General features: G+C 35.8%; 1 protein-coding gene across 1 annotated transcript in view; it reads right to left on the bottom strand.

Annotated features, from left to right (window-relative positions):
• SLC30A9 (solute carrier family 30 member 9) overlaps positions 1-22,458 on the bottom strand; it is a 107,607-nt gene that overhangs the window by 62,176 nt on the left and 22,973 nt on the right. Inside the window, exons 4-6 of the mRNA XM_081303032.1 lie at positions 21,638-21,737; positions 19,636-19,728; positions 19,034-19,116 (exon numbers count right to left, since the gene is read on the bottom strand). Coding sequence (XP_081159158.1) covers positions 19,034-19,116; positions 19,636-19,728; positions 21,638-21,737 — 276 coding nt within the window. The remainder of the gene's footprint in view (positions 1-19,033; positions 19,117-19,635; positions 19,729-21,637; positions 21,738-22,458) is intronic.

Below are 22,458 nucleotides of genomic sequence, written 5' to 3'. Positions count from 1 at the left end.
TTTCTTTGAAGTGCCTTTGTCTGGTTTCAGGATCAGGGTGATGTTGGCCTCATAGAATGAATTTGGAAAAGCTCCTTCTTTTTCTATTTCCTGAAATAACTTGAAAAGTATTGGTATTAATTCTTCTTTAAAGGTTTTGTAAAACTCCGCTGCATACCCATCCGGTCCTGGGCTTTTCTTGGTTGGTAGTCTTTTGATGGCTTCTTCAATTTCATCCATTGATATTGGTCTGTTCAAATTGTGTGTATCCTCCTGACTCAGTCTGGGCAAATCATATGACTTAAGAAATTTATCGATGTCTTCACTATCTTCTATTTTATTGGAATATAGGTTTTCAAAATAATTTCTAATTGTCTTCTGTATTTCTGTAGCATCTGTTGTGATATTGCCTTTTTCATCCCGTATGTTAGTAATTTGAGTTCTCTCTCTTCTTCCTTAGCATGGCTAAGGGTCTGTCGATCTTGTTTATTTTTTCGAAGAACCAACTTTTAGTTTTGTCAATTGTTTCAATGATTTCTATTGTTTCAATTTTGTTGATTTCCTCTCTGATTTTAATTATTTCTTGCCTTCTGCTACATTTGCTGTTGTTTTGCTCTTCCTTTTCTAGGATTTTGAGATGAAGTATGAGCTCATTTGTTGGTTTTTTCTTTTTCTTTTTTTTTTTTTTTTTTGAGGAATGAACTCCAGGCAATGAATTTCCCTCTTTAAACTGCTTTCATTGTGTCCCCTAGATTCTGATATGTTGTGTCTGTATTTTCATTTATCTCTAAGAATTTTTTGATTTCCTCCTTTATGTCTTCTGTAACCCACTGATCATTCAGTAACATATTGTTCATTTTCCAGGTGATGCAGGATTTTTCCTTCCTTCTTTTATCATTGATTTCCAGTTTCATTCCATTATGACCAAATAAGATGCATGGTATTATCTCCACACCTTTATATTTACTAAGGGTTTCCCTATGGCATAATATACGGTCTATCTTTGAGAAGGATCCATGTGCTGCTGAGAAAAATGTATATCCACTTGATGATAGTTGATATATTCTATGTATGTCGGTTAAGTCTAGGTTATTGATTGTGTTATTAAGTTCTATAGTTTCTTTATTTAACTTTTGTTTGAAGGATCTGTCCAATGGTGAGAGAGGTGTGTTGAAGTCACCCATAATTATTGTGTTGTGGTCTATTTGATTCTTGAACTTGAGGAGAATTTGTTTTATAAACGTTGCAGCACCATTATTTGGTGCATACATATTGATAATTGTTATGTCTTGTTGGTGAATGGTTCCTTTTAACAGTATATAGTGTCCTTCTTTATCCTTTTTGATTAACTTAGGTTTGAAGATGATTTTATTGGATATGAGTATGACCACTCCTGCTTGCTTCCGAGGACCATGTGAGTGGTATAATTTTTCCCAACCTTTCACCTTCAGCCTATGTATCTTTTCCTATCATATGAGTCTCCTGAAGGCAGCATATTACTGGATCTGTTTTTTTAATCCAAGTTACTAGCCTATGTCACTTGATTGGTGAGTTTAAGCCATTAACGTTTAGGGTTATTATTGATTTATGGTACTTCCAGTCATGTTTGTTTATTTTAATTTGGCTTGTTTTTCCTCTTTGATTATTTTTTCCCTCTTTACTGAGTTACCTCCCATTGTTGGTTTTGGGTGCTGTTTTTCATTTCCTCTTCTTGTAGTGTTTTGCTCAAAATGCTTTGCAGTGCTGGTTTTCTGGCTGTGAATTCTTTTAACTTTTGTTAATCATGAAAAATTTTAATTTCATTGTCAAACCTGAAGCTTAATTTTGCCTGGATAATATATTCTTGGTTGGAATCCATTATTTTTCAGCGTTTGAAATATGTTGTTCCAGGATCTTCTCGCTTTCAACATCTGTGATAAAAAATCAGCCGTTATCCTAATTGGTTTACCCATGAATGTAATCTGCCTCCTTGTAGCTTTTAATACTCTCTCTTTGTTTTGTATGTTGGATATCTTCATAATAATGTGTCTTGGAGTTGGTCTATTACGGTTTTGTATGTTTGGGGTCCTGTAGGCTTCCAGGATTTGGCAATCCATTCCATCTTTCATGTCTGGGAAGTTTTCTAAAATCATTTCATCCAACAGATTGCTCATTCCTTCGGATTGGACCTCTATACCTTCCTCTATCCCAATGACTCTTAAGTTTGGTTTTTTTATGACATCCCATATCTCTTGGATATTTTGCTTGTGGTTTCTTACCAGCCTTTCTGTGTTGACTATACTCTTTTCGAGTTGATAAACTTTGTCTTCATTATCTGATGTTCTGACTTCTATTTGATCTAGTCTACTGGTAATATTCTAATTTGAGTTTTTGATTTGGTTTATGGTTTTCTGCATTTCTAGGGTTACTGTTTGATTTTTTTTTTAAATCTCTATCTCCTCGTAGAGTTGATTTTTTGCTTCTTGAATCTGCTTATGTAATTCATTTTCAAAATATTCTTTCATTGTTTGTACTTGCTGTCTAATGACTTCTCTAATATTCCATTCCATCTGAGTCAGGTATGCCTTGAGTTCTTTCTTTTTTATTGGTTGTTCACAACATTACAAAGCTCTTGACATATCATATTTCATACATTAGATTGAAGTGGGTTATGAACCCCCAATTTTACCCCAACCTTGAGTTCTTTCTCTGTCCATCTTTCTGATGCTTCTAGGTTCTCCTGTAAATTTAAGTTGTCCTGCATTGTTTGTAATCCTTTTTTCCCCTTGTTTTTTCATGGTGTTCACATTACTTTCCAACTCTGTTTAACTGCTGTGCTTCTGTTTTCTCCTATAAGTTTGTTTTGGTTTTGTATATCTCTGTGGTCTCTCCTTTGTGGTGGGAGACTATGTCTAGAGCTATTGGGCTTTATGGTAATTTAAAGCTGATTCATTCGTTCCATAAAAGGCTTACGGATTCTGTAGGCATATAGTGATCTGTTGTTTGGTCTTAGGACTTTATGTTTACATTGGGTGCTGTCATGGTATGAAGGTTGGTATGTCTTGGCAACTTGGGAGATTGCTCTACTGAAGGGGTATATTAGCAGGCGAATGGATCAGGGTATTTGATAGTAGCTAGGTACTTAGGAGCCCTATAGACAGCCTCGGAACATTCACCTATTTGCATTTAGAAAATTACCCGTAATGAAAGTTGTAATGCTTGGGGTGAACATTAGAGGAAAGAGGAAGGAAGAAGTCCTTAAAGAAAAAGAGGGAGAGAAAAATAGGTAGAATAAAGGAGAATGGAAAGAACAATAAAAATTGAAAAGGGGAAAAAAAGAAAAAAGAAAAAGAAAAAAATGATAAATGAAGTCTTAGAGTTCTATTTTCTTCTCTTCCAGTAGGTGGAGCTGTGCCCTCCGAGCCGAGCTTCTGCCCTCTATGCGCCGGCAGCAATCCCTGTAAAGGGGCTCCTTTTCCCCTGTTGGGCCTCTCTCCAATCCTGTTAGTCCACAGCCGTTTCTCTTCTCCGGCCCCTCCCCCACTTCCTCCTGCCAGCCAGCCAGGCCCTGCTCACCGGAGGCGATCTCCACAGATCTAGTTACACTTGCAGCCCCCCTGAGTGCCCTATTTCCCGAACGACCGAGCACTCTGTTTGCCATTCACCCAGACCCCAAGGTTGTGGAGCGGGTGATCTGGGAACCATCAGCTTAAATTGCCTGGACTCCTTCAGTAGCCATGCCCCTGGGAGCTGGTGGCTAAGGCCTTGGGTGTCACTGCTGGTGGTAAGGGGAGTTGGGGGTCGGGAGTCCCCTCTGCTTCCCTCGGCCCCTACAGTCATGCCCACGGAGCTCCGTGGCGAGATTTTTGAGGTTTCCCAGCTGTATGTATCTGGTGGGGATGGGAGTCACACACCTGCTGAAGCCAATTCTGCTGGGAAGGGATCCCATCCACCGAACTCTGGTGACATCAGCTCTCTGCTATGGCAGACCCCAGACTCCTTGACAGAGTGTCCGATGGGAGGGGTGGGTCTGGCCTGTCTCTGGTCTTTCCCAGTCTCGGTTTCAGTCTCGGTTTCAGTTGTCCGTCCGCTGTTTCACAAAGGCTTGGTTAGCAACCTCTTCAAAGGGTCTCTACGCAGCACACGGTATCCGGCAGTGCTGAAACGCCTCCTTCTGCGCAGGTCGCCAGACAGCAGCGGCCCGCACCTCTGCGCAGGGTGGCAGAGATTCACCCTTCTGGGGCAAGCTGTCACCTCCAATAATCCCAAACTCCCCGGCTAGGTCTCACTTTAGCGGAATTTTGCTGGGAGTTTCTCAGCAGGCAGAATCCGAACGTTCTGATGTGTCTCTCTGTCCGCGTGGCTGAGGAGGTACTGAAAGCGCTGCCTCCCTGCATGGCGCCATGTTGAGTCTCTCCTTGTATTTTAAATATAACTTTTAATATAAATACAAGGCTATTTATGTTATCATTCTTTTAATAGAAAAGGACTAGAAAGGACCTATGGGGAAATAAGTGAATTAATTATAATATATCCACAAAATAGAGAATTTAAAAGATCTTGAAGCCAGACATGGTGGTATATACCTATAATGCCAGATACTTGGGAGGCTGAGGCAGGAGGATTCCAAGTTCAAGGCCGGCCTCAGCAACTTAGTGAGACACTGTCTCAAAATTTCAAAAGGGGGACTGGCATTGTGTCTCAGCAGTAGAGCGCTTACCTAGTACATGTGAGGCTCTGGGTTCAATCCTCAGCCCCACATAAAACTTAAAATAATAAATAAAATAAAGGCATTGTATCCAACTACAACTAAAAAATAAGGTTTTTTTTTTTAAATTTAAAAAGGGCGAGGGCTGTCTTATGTAGCTTGGTGGAATGCCTCTGAGTTCAATCCCCAGTATTTAAAAAAAAAAAGAAAAAGGGCTCAGGTTGTGGCTCAGTGGTATAGCGCTTGCCTAGTACATGTGAGGCACTGAGTTCAGTCCTCAGCACAGCATAAAAATAGATAAATAAAATAAAGGTATTTTTTAAATAAGAAAAAGAAAAAAATTTTTAAATGGGCTAGGGAGGTAGATCAGTGGTAGAATAAGTACCTGCCTACCATGAGCAAGGTCCTGAGTTTAATCCCAGCACTTCAAATAAAGAAATAAAAAAGGTCTCTACACCCTGGGACACACTGCCAAGGAAAAAAAGCAAGAGCACAAAGTATTTATAGTATGCTTTACCTTGTGTGTGTGTGTGTGTGTGTGTGTGTGCGTGTGTGTGTGTGTGTGATACATACATTTTATTTTTAAAAATGTGAAAATAATTATTGAAAAATTTAAATTTTAAACATGGTTACCTATGTAATAGGGAGAAAATAAAGTAGATAGGACAGGGATGAAGCTTGATTTCTCTATAACATTTTACTTTGTAGATTTGACTCTGGAACCATGTAAGTGTTTTACACAATTATAAAACAAAAATAAAATTGCCCCTAAAAACCACAAGCAAAAAGAAATAAATGAGCATAATTTTATTTCTAATTGATAATATATTCATATAAAGGAGAAATTTCAAGTGACTTTAAAACTGACTACACATCCCTAGTGGGATATATACTAACTAAAGACAGAAATACAGGGCTGGGGATGTGGCTCAAGCGGTAGCGCGCTCGCCTGGCATGCGTGCGGCCCGGGTTCGCTCCTCAGCACCACATACCAACAAAGATGTTGTGTCCACCGAGAACTAGAAAATAAATATTAAAAATTCTCTCTCTCTCTCCTAAAAAAAATAAAAATAAAAAATAAATAAAAAAAAATAAAGACAGAAATACAAAAATCTTAAATCACCCTGAAAGAAATATTACTATTATACTCTTTGGGTGTATATATACACTCTAGAATAAATCAAATATATTTACAATTATGTTAATAAATTAGGAAACAGTATTTTTACTACAAAAGATAAAAGTCAAAGGAAAAAACTACCCAGTAAGTTTATTCTTTTCCAATTAATAAAAAAAAAAAAATTCAATTGTATTCTCCTGTAAAGGTGAAAGTGGTTCCTTTTAGAAATGGGTGATTCCTAAACTGGGACAGGAAATATACAAAGATGAGCCTGAAATATCATACTGTAACTGAAAGTAAGGATGCGATGGTACAAGAGTTACAACAAAAGGACTTCACAGCTCAACCTGAGGCTTCCAGTGGCCAACAAGGGAGCAATCCAAATACTATTACTTTGCCTACTTTGTTTTTCCTTACATGCCATCTCCCTTTCCTTCTCCTTGATCTCCTTACAGTTTAATTGCCCCCCCCCTTGATAATAAACTCCCACATTCTCAAGAAACTTTTCCCCTTTTTTTATATTTCATTTTATTTTTTAATTTGTTCTTTTTAGATATGATACATGAGAGTACATTGTATTTTTGACGTATTTTACATACGTGGAGTATAACTTACTCTAATTAGGCTCCTATTCTTGAAGTTATACATGGTGTGGAGTTTCACTGGTCATGTATTCATATACGAACATATGAAAATTATGTCTGACTCATTCTACTATCTTTTCTATTCCCCATCTCCCCTCTCTTCCCTTCACTCCCCCTTTGTCCAATCCAATGAACTTCTATTCTCCCCCCAATCCTTATTGTGTGTTAACACCCACATATCAGAGACAGTGCTCAGCCTTTGATTTTTGGGGACTGGCTTATTTCACTTAGCATGTTAGTCTATTAATTCCATACATTTATCAGCAAAAGAAAGTCATTCTTTTTTATGGTGAAGCAATATTCCATTATGTCTATATACCACATTTTCTCTATCCATTCATATGTTGAAGGGCATCTAGGTTGGTTCCATAGGTTAGCTATTGTGAATTTACCTGCTATAAACACTGATGTGGCTGCGTAACTGATGCTATAGGATGCTGATTTTAAGTCCTTCAGGTATATATCAAGGAGTGGAATAACTGGGTCCAATGGTGGTTCCATTTCAAGTTTTCTGAGGACTCTCCATACTGCTTTCCAGAGTGAATGCACCAATTTACAATCCCACCAGCAACGTATGAGTGAACCTTTTCCCCCACATCCTCACCAACATTTATTGTTATTTGTCTTCTTTTTTTTTTTTAAGAGAGAGTGAGAGAGGAGAGAGAATTTTTAATATTTATTTATTTTTTTAGTTCTCGGCGGACACAACATCTTTGTTGGTATGTGGTGCTGAGGATCGAACCCGGGCCGCACGCATGCCAGGCGAGCGCGCTACCGCTTGAGCCACATCCCCAGCCCGTTATTTGTCTTCTTGATAATTGAATTATCAACATGGAATTTCAGTGCAGTTTTAATTTGCATTTCTCCAATTGCTAGAGATGTCCCTTTTTTTTCTGATGTTACTAATCGTATCATAATTATTTCATAATTTCCACTTAGAAATTCTGCCAGGTCATTTGGGAAGGAAATATTGTTATTTTTGAAGCCTCAATTCTATGCAGAAATGTAGTCAAAGAATGTAGAATCCTCCTAAATATTCTTTGGACCTTCCAATTTTATCCTCTTGTCAAGTTACTCCTTCAAAAGCACAAAAACAAAGTGGGCTAGAATTCTAATGAAACTATTTAAATGGAGTAGGTAAACTTTTTTCTATAAAGGGGTCTATAGCAAATATTTTGTGCTCTGGAGGCCAAGAGGCAATGTAAGGCGCTGGGGTTATAGTTCAGTGGTGGAGTGCTTGCCTAGTATAGTTGAGGCCCTGGGTCTGATCCTCAGCACCACATAAACAAACAAACAAACAAACAAAGTTATATAAAAAAGAGACAATGTAAAGGATACTATAAAGATAATTACAGAAAAAGAAAAATAAATTTCCACTAATTTTTTTAAATGAATGTTTGATTTTTTTAACCTTTATTTTATTTTGCTTATTTTTATGTGGTGCCAGGAAATGAACCCAGTGCCTCACACATGGTAGGCAAGTGCTCTACCACTAAGCCACAACCCCAGTCCCTCCACTAATTTTTTGACAAAAATTTAAAATAAATATATGTGAGTACAATTTTTTTTTTGGTAATACAAGGTCTACTAATAGGATGGGAGTGAGATAACATTTTACTTAACTGAGATTTAAAAAGTTAATGTATATAGAGCTATATACATAGCTCAGTGGTAAAGCACATGCTTACCATTCACAAAGCACAGAGCACGCTTTTTGATCCACAGCACCAAAAAGGAAAAAAAAAGTTAGTTCTCCTTATCAGTTCTTTATCACCCAAATTGGTTGCAAATGCTCATGTGTAATAATGATCTGAGATTTTATATATTTCATACATGAAAAAATACTACTATCAATCCATAAGCATAAAATTTTTTAATCAACAATCACCAGCTGCTCACCTACCAAAATATTATGCTTCCAAAATCTCTTGATGTGGATTTTGCATAAGGAAGAGAGTTGCCCTACATGTTCCAATCATGACAGAAGCCTTTTTAAAAGCATATGGTTTTAAATGAGCATATTCACTGCTTTGAAAGCACTTATAGAATTTTATTAAATTCTTTGATATTTGCCTTTTAACATGTCATTATACAGCAGTTCAATCACTTCCAATTAAAGGTTACGTGGAAGCTCTTCAAATGCACAGTTCAGTGGATTCTAAAATATGGAAATCTCCTTTGCACTTGCAACAAATAAAAACTGAAAAACATTTCTGGAACTATAGGTTGGGCTTGGAAATTTTAACCACTACACATTTCTTTTGTTTAACTTTAAACAGTATAGAAGTCCATAAAGCAGCTTAACATTACATATAATTTAAACAATGAATCTGTTGTGAAATGACTTTACTAACAAATAAGTTTCATATTTAAGAATTGTTTTACCTTAATGCATTTACAATGAATGCATTAAGAAATCTCAAGACTGTCACAAGGCTAATTTTCAAAGGTATTCAGTGATTGGTAATAGTGATGAATGGTGGGCTTTCTTTTTTCTTTTTCTTTTTTTTAATATTTATTTTTTAGTTGTAGTTGGAAACAATACCTTTATTTCACTTATTTATTTTTATGTGGTGCTGAGGATCGAACCCAGGGTCTCACTCTACCACTGAGCCACAACCCCAGCCCCATGGGCTTTCTTTTATTTTCTTTTGGGTGGGCTTTCTTATTTAGAAAAATTTCAATCTTGAATATTTAATCCCAAGATCAAAAACTTGAGGTTAATCTGACAAACCACTGAAATGACACGGGTAGGGGTAAATCAGAATAATGAGCTAATGTGATGAAAAATTCACAGAAGAGTGACAATAGCTAAGATCACAAGAGTGAATAAAATTCACAGTTGATACTGCTGACCTAATAACAAATGAAAGATTTAGGTATTTTCTGCAAAGTACACACTAATGACAAATACTTTATGCAAACCTAGTGATAAATGTAAATTGGTTCAACTAAGGCTTTTCTTGCTCCACACAGACTTTTATCAACATCAGCTATACACATCTTGGTACATTCTACTTCAGGTTTACAGAATTGGTATTTTAAAATCTTTAAAAATAGTAATGTCTATAGTTCCATAAAAATCATTCATAAAGATAATTCTTCAGATGCACTGACTTAATATTGACTTCTTAAATAACAAAGATAATAACAAAGACTAAGCAGCACCTGTAACCATCTGTAACATCTGTCAACTTATCAAGAGACAAGGAATCCACTCAAAATAATTTATTTGCCTTGTTTTTTAAACAATTATTGATGCTGTTCCCAAATCAAACAACATTTGATCATATCCCATGTTAGCTCAGTATTGAGGTATGTGTTAAGGGATGTAAAGATGGTGGAGATGGGGGTACAAGAAAAAATGCTGGCTGGAGTATAAGACCCAATGAGTCATCATGACCCTGTTTAAGATACATCCCATAACCACAACAACTCCCTGCCAGTAAGGGTTTACTGCTCATGGCAATTCCTGCAACAGGTTCTGTATTCTAATTAGGTGAAAATAAAGTAACCAAAGGGAACAAATGGGACAAGTACTTCAACCAGGTCTATATGGAGAGGACATAGAAGCACAGCTCAGGATATAAGACAAGGCTTGCCCAAATATTGGGGTCTTGAGCCAGTCTCTTTGGCTGAGCCCACTCCACTCACTCTAATGAATATTAACTTTCACTTTCACAAAATACATGCTCTGCCTGTTACTTCTGCAGACTTGCTCAATTCCTTGTCCAGGATGCCAAGAACCTGAACCCCCTACTAGACACCCCACCAGTATCAATAGTACCTATTAAAAAAATCCCAATAACTTAAGAGTATATCAAAATTTCTGGTGCTATCTGACCCCAATATGTATTTCTTCCACTGAAATTAAGTATTTCACTTCTGTGACTGTTAGGTGCAGCATACTTATGGTAGTCAACAACTGTTTGCTTCTTCTGAAACACTAAAAGCTCTTAGATACTAGGATTCACTTACTCCTTTGATACTTTTTAAAATGCCAAACCAACCAATGACTTAAAGGACTTGGATTTTGCAAGAAAATCTACATTCAATATGTAGATAAGTGACTACTACATATTCCAGTCCACACGTATCTCACATATATTCCTTATTCCTCCCAACTGGACCGGCTAAAAAGATATATAAATGTTTTCAATTTTGACAAGAAAAGAAATCAGCTGCAGAAGGTCACTCACTTTCTTTAACAGAATTAAAGCTATATGAGAGTACCTTGGAACTTCAACCAAGGGCCAACTGAGAGGATTATTAAGACTGACAGGTTAGCAAGCAGTGGGTAACCTTTGTAAAACAGTTCAACCACTGCCATCACACAAAGTGACTAAAACAAACACCCTGACCTTTAGAGTTATATACTGAAATATTTACAGATGAAAAGATAACAGTTTCTGGAACTGATTTGAAAGTAATCTAGTAAGATGAGGGCTCATAAGAGAGAAACCAAGTTGGCCATGTGTTGATAACTGTAAAGCTAGGTTATTAATACTTGAAGGATCACTATACTTTCCTCTATAGTTCTGAATATATTTGAACTTTCCCCACTAAAAAGGAAAAGGCAAAATAAATTTTAAAGTCAGAATGTTTCATATTTAGAACATTTATAACTGTGTTAAAAGCCACCAAACCTCGCTAAAAAGATTTTTAAAAGACACAATCTAACAGATAACTGAAAAGAAAATGTAAACAGATTAAAAGATAATCAACCTCAATAGTAACCAGAGAAATTCAAAATTAAACAAGTGTCATCTGCTACCAATCAATGCACAAAAAGTTAAAATACTGTTAGTATGTAGCATTGACAAGGGTACAACAGGCACCCTCATACTCTATGAGTGTGAAGTAACCTCAAGAATAATTCTTCAGGATCAATCAAATTTTAAAATTTCCATATGAAATTTGACCCTAAAATTCTGTTATTAACAGTTCTATATAAATATTCACAATTGTCTCATGTGTAAAAAAAAAAAAAAAGTGGAAGTTGGGGGAGATAAGATGGGCTAGGGATATAGCTCAAGTGGTAGTGCTCTTGCCTAGCATGTGTGAGACACTGGGTTCAATTCCCAGCACCACAAAAAAGAAAAAAAAAAAAGGAAAAAGTCAGATGACATTCAATAATTCACCAATGTATTCATATTCTTTTTTCCTTTTCGGTACTAAGGATTGAACTTAGCTAGGGATGCTTAACCACTGAGCCATGTCCCCAGCATCCTCCACACCCCCCTTTTTATTTTAAGATAGGATCTTGATAAGTTAGGATGGGGCTGGGGCCGTGGCTCAGTGGGACAGCACTTGCCTAGCATGTATGAGGCACTGGGTTAGGGCACTAGGTTTGATCCCCAGTACCGCATAAAAATAAATAAATAAATAAAGGTATTGTGCCCATCTACAACTGAAAAAATATTAAAAAAACAAAAGTTGCTACTGTGATTACAAACATGCACCACCATACCTGGCCTCCAATGCCTTCTTTATAAAGTAAAAAAAAAAAAAAAAAATGTAAAACATGAATCCCACTCAGCTGTTTAAAGATAAATAATATATACTTCTAAATACAGAAAAATAGTTATTACACTGACATCTATAAAGAATAAAATGCACAAGCATAAATTTAAAAAATGCAATGGAAATAGATATACACCAAACTGTCAACAACAGTCATCTCCGGCAGGTAAACAAAAGAATATTATAGAAAATGAAAGGAGTCACCTTATTCTTTTTGTTTTTTTATTCATTTTTAATCATACTTGTGTCACTTTTATCATTAATACTACATATTTATGTAAATTAATCAATTCTCTAAGACATATTTTACCATATCCTAAATCTAAACTCTAAAGTTATTTTGTTACTAAACTACTACATTGTTAAGTAACCTCAGAGTCTTATCTGTATCTGTATCTCAAGCACCAAGCACAGCTTCTTGTGGGTGTTTAATAAATATCTACTGAATGAATTAATTAACGTGGTAGTTGAGTTAATAGACCTTTCTGTAAGAAAGCAGGTATCTTCTATTCTGTTACTTCTATCACAAGTATAATCTTTAAATCAAATAAGTTTTAACAGTCCTTTAACTTATGAAGACCACAAACTGTGGCTTCTCTTCCTCTCATCATCTTTAAAAAGCTATCAAGAAAAAAAAAAATAGATCAGGTTTTTCATAAATTAAAACCCAAAAGGAAAACAGGTGTTCGCAGGAACCAATAAAGCCAAAGACACAGGATATACCAGCACTAAAGAGTGTAGAGTTGGAGCACGATAGCCAGACCGAGGGAATCAGAGGTGGCGCGGGACCCACGGCGCAGAACTACCGCTCCCACCACTGCTGACAGCTGAGGTCTCTTGCACCAGCTACCCGGGGCGTGGCTACCGGAGGGCAAGTAAAATTCACTGAGGATTCTCAGCCCCAAGCTCTACAAACTTAGGGTCTGAGGGAATGGCAAACTGGGAGAGTGTGCCCAGTCGTTCATAAAAACAGGGCTCCTGAGAGCAGCAGACCTGGCGTGTAGCCAGTATTGTGGTGAGCGGCACCCGTGAGAGGGGCCTGGCTAGAGGAAAAGTGGGGAAGTGACTAGACACAAGAGGAGGCCCTAGGCACTCAGGATTGGAGACTCGCCCAGTCTGGGAGGAGGAGCTGCTGCACAGTGATTGGTTCCCGTGTATTGACAGGAGAAACTTGGCCTGGTGGGCACAGTGCCACCTACTGGAAGAGAAGTTAATCAAACTCTAAGACTGCATTTATTAGTTTTTTTTTTTTCTTTTCTCTCTTTTTTTTTTTGATTTGGGTTTTTCTTTCATTTTCTTTTTTCTTTCTTGTTGTTTTTTTAAATTTTTTTTTACAATTTTTTAAAAATTTTTTTTTCTTCGAATTTTAATTTTAATTCTTTTTTATTATTTTTTTAAATTTTTTTTCTTCTTTTTTTATTTCCTCTTTTTTTTCTTCTTTTGTCTTTTCATTTCTTTTCAATTACCTTATCCCCCTTCCTTGAATTCTACCTGCTTACTCTCATTCTCTTTAGTGACTTCTTCCCTTCCCTTCTAATACCTTTCCTCCCAAGCATCTAATAAATTTATAGGAGTAAACAGTAACTCATCAGTCAAACAGAACAAGAAGTAACATGAGCAGCTTCAAAAAGCAAGGAAGAAAAGGAGTACAAACAATGCAGCACAGCCTAAATATTCAGGAGGACCTAGAGTCATCAGAAAAATGGTCATATAAAGAACTCAAGGAACACCTTAGATAGATGGAATGGAACCTTAAAGAGGATACCAGACAGCAAATTCAAGCAGCAAAAGAACACATTGAGAATGAATTACATAAACAGATAAAAGAAGAAGTTAAGCATCTTTACCAGGAGATAGAAATTATAAAAATAATCAAACAATAATTCTAGAAATGAAGGAAACGATAAACCAAATTAAAAACTCAATTGAGAGTATCACTAACAGAGTGGAGCAAGTAGAAGCCAGAACATCAGATAATGAAGACAAAATATATCATCTTGAAAACAGTCTAGTCAACTCAGAAAGGCTGGTAAAAAATCACGAGAAAAACATCCAAGAGTTATGGGATAACATAAAAAAACCAAACTTACAAGTCATCGGGATAGAAGAAGGTACAGAGATTCAAACCAAGGGAATGAGTAACCTGCTGAAAGAAATAATTACAGAAAACTTTCCAGAAATAAAAAAGGAAACAGATATACAAATTGAAGATGCATACAGGACACCGAGCACACAAAATCACAGTAGACCAACGCCAAGACACATTGTTATGAAGATATCCCATATACAGAACAAAGAGAAAATATTAAAAGCTACAAGAGAAAGGAGACGGATTACATTCAGGGATAAACCAATAAGGTTAAAAACGGATTTTTCATCACAGACACTGAAAGCAAGAAGGTTATGGAACAACATATTTCAAACACTGAAAGACAATGGATGCCAACCAAGAATTCTGTATCCAGCAAAATTAAGCTTCAGGTATGACAAGGAAATAAAAATCTTTCATGATAAACAAAAGTTAAAAGAATTTGCAGCCAGAAAACCAGCATTGCAAAGCATTTTGAGCAAAATACTACACGAGGAAGAAATGAAAAACAATAACCAAAACCATCAGTAGGAAGTGCCTCGGTAAAGACAGAGGGCGAGGGGAAAGATAATCATGGAGAAACAAACTAAATTTTTTTTAAAAAAGGATAAATAATCAAACATGGATGGAAGTACAAACCATATATCAATAGTAACTCTGAATGTTAATGGCTTAAACTCTCCAATAAAGCGACATAGGCTGGTATCATGGATTAAAAAAACAAATCCAACAATATGCTGCCTCCAGGAGACACATCTGATTGGAAAAGACATACACAGGCTGAAGGTGAAAGGATGGGAAAAAATATACCATGCTCACGGTCCTCGTAAGCAAACAGGGGTGGCCATACTCATATCGAATAAAATCGACTTCAAGACTAAGTTAATCAAAAGGGATAAAGAAGGACATTATATACTGTTAAAAGGAACCATTCACCAACAAGACATAACAATTATCAATATGTATGCACCAAATAATGGTGCTGCGACATTCATATAACAAATTCTCCTCAAGTTCAAGAATCAAATAGACCACAACACAATAATTATGGGTGACTTCAACACACCTCTCTCACCATTGGACAGATCCTCCAAACAAAAGTTGAATAAAGAAACTATAGAACTCAATATCACAATCAATAACCTAGACTTAACTGACATATATAGAATATATCAACCATCATCAAATGGATATACTTTTTTCTCAGCAGCACATGGATCCTTCTCAAAAATAGACCATATATTATGCCATAGGGCAACCCTCAGTAAATATAAAGGGGTGGAGATAATACCTTGCATTTTATCTGATCATAATGGAATGAAACTGGAAATCAATGATAAAAGAAGAAAGGAAAAATCCTATATCACATGGAAAATGAACAATATGTTACTGAATGATCAATGGGTTACAGAAGACATAAAGGAGGAAATCAAAAAATTCTTAGAGATAAATGAAAATACAGACACAACATATCAGAATCTATGGGACACAATGAAAGCAGTTTTAAGAGGAAAATTCATCGCCTGGTGGTCATTCCTCAAAAAAAGAAAAAACCAACAAATAAATGAGTTCACACTTCATCTCAAAGCCCTAGAAAAGGAAGAGAAAAACAACAGCAAATGTAGCAGAAGGCAAGAAATAATTAAAATCAGAGCGGAAATCAATGAAATGGAAACAAAAGAAACTAATGAAAAAATTAACAAAACTAAAAGTTGGTTCTTCGAAAAAATAAACAAGATCGACAGACCTTTAGCCATGCTAACGAAGAGAAGAGAGAGAACTCAAATTACTAACATACGGGATGAAAAAGGCAATATCACAACAGATGCTACAGAAATACAGAAGACAATTAGAAATTATTTTGAAAACCTATATTCCAATAAAATAGAAGATAGTGAAGACATCGATGAATTTCTTAAGTCATATGATTTGCCCAGACTGAGTCAGGAGGATACACACAATTTGAACAGACCAATATCAATGGATGAAATTGAAGAAGCCATCAAAAGACTACCAACCAAGAAAAGCCCAGGACCGGATGGGTATGCAGCGGAGTTTTACAAAACCTTTAAAGAAGAATTAATACCAATACTTTTCAAGTTATTTCAGGAAATAGAAAAAGAGGGAGCTCTTCCAAATTCATTCTATGAGGCCAACATCACCCTGATTCCGAAACCAGACAAAGACACCTCAAAGAAAGAAAACTACAGGCCAATATCTCTAATGAACCTAGATGCAAAAATCCTCAATAAAATTCTGGCGAATCGAATACAAAAACACATCAAAAAAATTGTGCACCATGATCAAGTAGGATTCATCCCTGGGATGCAAGGATGGTTCAATATACGGAAATCAATAAATGTTATTCACCACATCAATAGACTTAAAGATAAGAACCATATGATCATCTCGATAGACGCAGAGAAAGCATTCGACAAAGTACAGCATCCCTTTATGTTCAAAACATTAGAAAAACTAGGGATAACAGGAACTTACCTTGACATTGTAAAAGCTATCTATGCTAAGCCTCAGGCTAGCATCATTCTGAATGGACAAATGTTGAAGGCATTCCCTCTAAAATCTGGAACAAGACAGGGATGCCCTCTATCACCACTTCTATTCAATATAGTTCTCAAAACACTGGCCAGAGCAATTAGACAGACGAAAGAAATTAAAGGCATAAAAATAGGAAAAGAACAACTTAAATTATCACTATTTGCAGATGACATGATTCTATACCTAGAAGACCCAAAAGGGTCTACAAAGAAACTACTAGAACTAATAAATGAATTCAGCAAAGTGGCAGGATATAAAATCAACACGCATAAATCAAAGGCATTTCTGTATATCAGTGACAAAACTTCTGAAACGGAAATGAGGAAAAGCACTCCATTCACAATATCCTCCAAAAAAATAAAATACTTGGGAATCAACCTAACAAAAGAGGTGAAAGATTTATACAATGAAAACTACAGAACCCTAAAGAGAGAAGTAGAAGAAGATCTTAGAAGATGGAAAAATATACCCTGTTCATGGATAGGCAGAACTAACATCATCAAAATGGCGATATTACCAAAAGTTCTCTATACGTTTAATGCAATGCCAATCAAAATCCCAACGGCATTTCTTGTAGAAATAGATAAAGCAATCATGAAATTCATATGGAAAAATAAAAGACCCAGAATAGCAAAAGCAATTCTAAACAGGAAGTGTGAATCAGGCGGTATAGCGATACCAGATTTCAAACTATATTACAGAGCAATAGTGACAAAAACAGCATGGTACTGGTACCAAAACGGGCGGGTGGACCAATGGTATAGAACAGAGGACACAGAGACTAATCCACAAAGTTACAACTATCTTATATTTGATAAAGGGGCTAAAAGCATGCAATGGAGGAAGGATAGCATCTTCAACAAATGGTGTTGGGAAAACTGGAAATCCATATGCAACAAAATGAAACTGAATCCCTTTCTCTTGCCATGCACAAAAGTTAACTCAAAATGGATCAAGGAGCTTGATATCAAATCAGAGACTCTGCGTCTGATAGAAGAAAAAGTTGGCTCCGATCTACAGATTGTGGGGTCGGGCTCCAAATTCCTTAATAGGACACCCATAGCACAAGAGTTAATAACAAGAATCAACAAATGGGACTTACTTAAACTAAAAAGTTTTTTCTCAGCAAGAGAAACAATAAGAGAGGTAAATAGGGAGCCTACATCCTGGGAACAAATTTTTACTCCTCACACTTCAGATAGAGCCCTAATATCCAGAGTATACAAAGAACTCAAAAAATTAGACAATAAGATAATAACCCAATCAACAAATGGGCCAAGGACCTGAACAGACACTTCTCAGAGGAGGATATACAATCAATCAACAAGTACATGAAAAAATGCTCACCATCTCTAGCAGTCAGAGAAATGCAAATCAAAACCACCCTAAGATACCATCTCACTCCAGTAAGATTGGCAGCCACTATGAAGTCAAACAACAACAAGTGCTGGCGAGGATGTGGAGAAAAGGGTACACTTGTACATTGCTGGTGGGACTGCAAATTGGTGCGGCCAATTTGGAAAGCAGTTTGGAGATTCCTGGGAAAGATGGGAATGGATCCACCATTTGACCCTGCTATTGCCCTTCTCAGACTATTCCCTGAAGACCTTAAAAGAGCATGCTACAGGGATACTGCCACATCGATGTTCATAGCAGCACCATTCACAATAGCTAGACTGTGGAACCAACCTAGATGCCCTTCAATAGATGAATGGATAAAAAAAATGTGGCATCTATACACAATGGAGTACTATGCAGCGATAAAAAATGACAAAATCATAGAATTTGCAGGGAAATGGATGGCACTAGAGCAGATTATGCTTAGTGAAGCTAGCCAATCCCTAAAAAACAAATACCAAATGTTTTCTTTGATATAATGAGAGCAACTATGAACAGAGCAGGGAGGAAGAGTAGGAAGAAAAGATTAACATTAAACAGAGACATGAGATGGGAGGGAAAGGGAGAGAAAAGGGAAATTGCATGGAAATGAAGGGAGACCCTCATTGCTATACAAAATTACATATAAGAGGTTGTGAGGGGAATGGGAAAATAAACAAGGAAAGAAATGAATTACAGTAGATGGGGTAGAGAGAGAAGATGGGAGGGGAGGAGAGGGGGGATAGTAGGGGATAGGAAAGGTAGCAGAATACAACAACTATTAATAGGGCATTATGTAAAATTGTGGATGTGTAAAAAAATAAGAGTGTAGAGTTATCACAAACATGATTCTTACAAACAAATTACGTTTTTAAAAAATATATATTTTTCATTATAGAGGGATACAATTCCTTTATTTTATTCATTTATTTTTCTGTGGTGATGAGGATTGAACTCAGTGCCTCACATGTGCTAGGGAAGCACTCTAACATTGAGTTACAATCTCAGCCCCCCAAATTACTTTTTAAGTAACTTAGCTTTAAGTTGAATATACTTACGTTCTCTGTATTCGATTTCTGCTTCCTTACGCAGTTTCTTCTCTCTGGCAAGAGCTTCAGGGCTTCCCCAAACTTCCAAGGATCTGTTACATAAAAACATTATCATCACCAATGAACTATTTTAAGGACTTTACTGTAACTATATTTAAATCTAAATCAACAATATGAGAATCTTTCAACAATGCATAAGGTCTTTTTGGAAAAATACACACTTAAGGAACTTTTCTAATTAAATCTAAATAATAAGAGTAACCTCAACAACAAATTTTCTTATAAATTCTGTCATATATTTAGGTAACTAGTACATACTAGTAAAAATTTAGGAAATATAAAATTCTATTCCAAAATATGTTATTTAAAAAATCCTGAATTTATCTGAAATGTGTTTTTTTTTTAATCCCAAATTTGGCTTCATTTTTATTCTAAAAGACATATGATCTTGGGCTGGGATTGTGGCTCAGCAGTACAGCACTCACTTAGCATGTGCAAGGCCCTGGGTTTGATCCTTAGCACCACATAAAAATAAATAAAATAAAGGTATTGTGTCCAACTATAACTAAAAAATAAATACTTAAAAAAAAAAAAAAGACACATGATCTTACTTTGCCTCCACATCTGATCTCAAGTATACAGTAAAGGACTCAGTATCTTCATGGGGACTTCGTTGTCTGATTTTTCGGAGCTGTTCTAGATCACTGAAGAAAGAAACATGTTGAATTTATTTAAAGTGCATATTGTTTATAGATTAAAAGGATTACTATGTGTTCTCTCATATGTGGATGCTAGAGTGAAATAAAGGAAAGGGGGAGGAAAGAATAAGATCACATAAAGAACCAATCAAAGAAAGTCTAGTAGAGGAAGGAGAAAGGGAGGCAGTGGGGAAGGCAGAACAGAAAAGGGAGATCATGAACTGAAGCTGATTTCTATGTATGTATTGAGTTTTTCTGGATGAACCCAACTACTATATATAACCATAAAGCTCTAATTGAAATAAATAAATAAATGGAGGGAGAAAAGGATTACTAAGAGCAGACAAAAGCAACTATACTGCTCCTCATCTTAAAAGAATATACTTCAGGGGGCTGGGGATCTGGCTCAAGCGGTAGCGCGCTCGCCTGGCATGTGTGCGGCCCGGGTTCGATCCTCAGCACCACATACCAACAAAGATGTTGTGTCCGCCGAGAACTAAAAAATAAATATTAAAAATTCTCTCACTCTCTCTCCTCTCTCTCTCTCTCTCTCTCCTCTCTCACTCTCTTTAAAAAAAAAAAGAATATACTTCATAGCTTTGAAGACAGGTTTAAAGGTGGCATTCGTATATATAAAAATGGTCTTTAGACAGTGAAAAGAAAAAAGAAAAGAATTATTCTTGATGGTCAGTATAGACATCAGAGCATAATGTGTAGAAATTCATTTCCCATGTAGGTGTTTGTATTTTTTTGTTTATGGGCACACCACTGCTAATCTTTAATGTATGAAAAAAAAAATTAAAAGTGAAAAGAATATGGCTTAGAGTATCATCCTGTAAGAATTTAAATTAAAAATTTACAAGTACAAATTTATTTGATGAAATTTACATATTCATCAAGTCACTGTTAAATATTTTATATTTAATCACTGGTCTTCCTAAGGAAATTTTGTAATAGCAATGGAAAAACCTACAAATAAAAATTGGTGACTAGAGAACGTCATTAAGTTCTAGAAATTAAATCTAGATTTAAAACAAATGAACAGCCACAACATGTTAGTAAAAATATTTGGGCCAGGCATTGAAAAAATATACATTCTAACTCACTCTCTATTACTGATTCACTAAATAAGCTTAGTCTAGAATGTGTGATAGCAATACCTGATTCAATTAATTCACAAAATTTCTGTGAGAACCAAATGAAATATTCTATGTCAAAAAATATAGTTTTACATCAATGTTATAATCAGTTATATTAATGATTATGAAAGTTATGAAATGTATTATAGGAATACTTATTTCTTGATACTATACCACAGGGGATGGAAAAGGGATACATCATTTTGTTTCTCCAATTAGCCCACAAAGGAGGGAGAAATTTTGAAATCTGTGACAAATACAATTTCAACAAACCATAACAATAGATTCTTTGGTGTTATAGAGGTTCTGGAAAACTTGCCTTTGTGAATTTAAGAAGCTGAGAAAGTCTGAATTTGCACATGCTAGGGCAGAATTCAGTTTAGTAAGTTAATAATTTGAATTTTTTTTGTTGTTTTTGGCAATAGAGATTGTGCCCAGTGGTACTTAACCACTGAGCTATATCCAAGCCCTTTTTATTTTTTATTTTGAGACAGGTCTTGCTAAGTTGCTTAGGGCCTCACTAAGTTGCTAAGTCTGGCTTTGAACTTGAAATCCTCCTGCCACAGCCTTCTGAGTCGCTGGGATTACAGGTGTGCACAACAATTCCTGGTGCTAATAATTTTAACATTTTTGAAACAAAAATATTTCTTCAATTTAGGACGAACCAAGGAGAAATTTTCCACATATGGATAGTAGCAGGTAACACACTGTAAGAAAAATATGGCCAGATTGTTTAGATAGGGCGCAATACTACATTTAAAAAAAATATATTGTACCTGGGCTTAAGGCAGAACTCATTCATTGCTCTGACTCCAGTGATGAAATTATTCTGAGTGTATTTTGATCCATATTCCCTTTTTTTAAGGACTGCTTTGACTAAATCAAAAACATAGAAAAATATGTAAGTATGCACATTGAAAGTCATGTTTGAAGAATACATGTTGATTCTTAAGTGGTCTCACTAATAAATTCCATAGGAAGTTATCATTTTCCTGATGCACCAAATGGCATCAGAAAAAAAAAATTATCCAAGTGCAGAATAGGATAGAATTGCACTTGTAGCCATCCAGTTTTTATCTCCATAGTTCATTTGTAATTTATGTTCAAATGCCCACCTTTTGTCTAATGAATACCTTGTAGATGTGAAACTGAACTGTCTAAAACATGGAAACAATTAAGTTATTTAGGGTCTAACTAAAAATAAAGTTTCAATTGAAAAAAATTATAGTCTAGTTCAGTGTTTTCAAACTGTGGGACAAACCAGCATTTTATAAAGTCAAAATAGAATGTAAATGAAGAATATTTAATATATTTAAGAATAAGTACTTTTGTGAAGTTTGATTCAGTTATGTATAAAAATCTGTCTTCTAGGTTAAGGAGTAGTTTGACTTGCAGTTAAAAATGTTTAAAGACACTGGACTATTTCACATACTGTAAACTGTGAAATCTGAAGTAAACTAAGGAACAATTTTATCAATTAAAACTTATGGTAAATTTCCTATTATCAAGTATTAAAACTGCCATAAAAAGTAAAAAATGGCCAGAGACATCGATAACAAGATACCAATCTGGCATTAATTATGTATGGTTGGTGAGT

The sequence above is a fragment of the Spermophilus citellus genome, assembly GCF_964194105.1.
Source record: "Spermophilus citellus genome assembly, chromosome: 8".
Lineage (NCBI taxonomy): Eukaryota > Metazoa > Chordata > Mammalia > Rodentia > Sciuridae > Spermophilus > Spermophilus citellus.
Note: the sequence above shows the minus strand (reverse complement) of the source record. Positions and strands in the feature narration are given on the sequence as shown.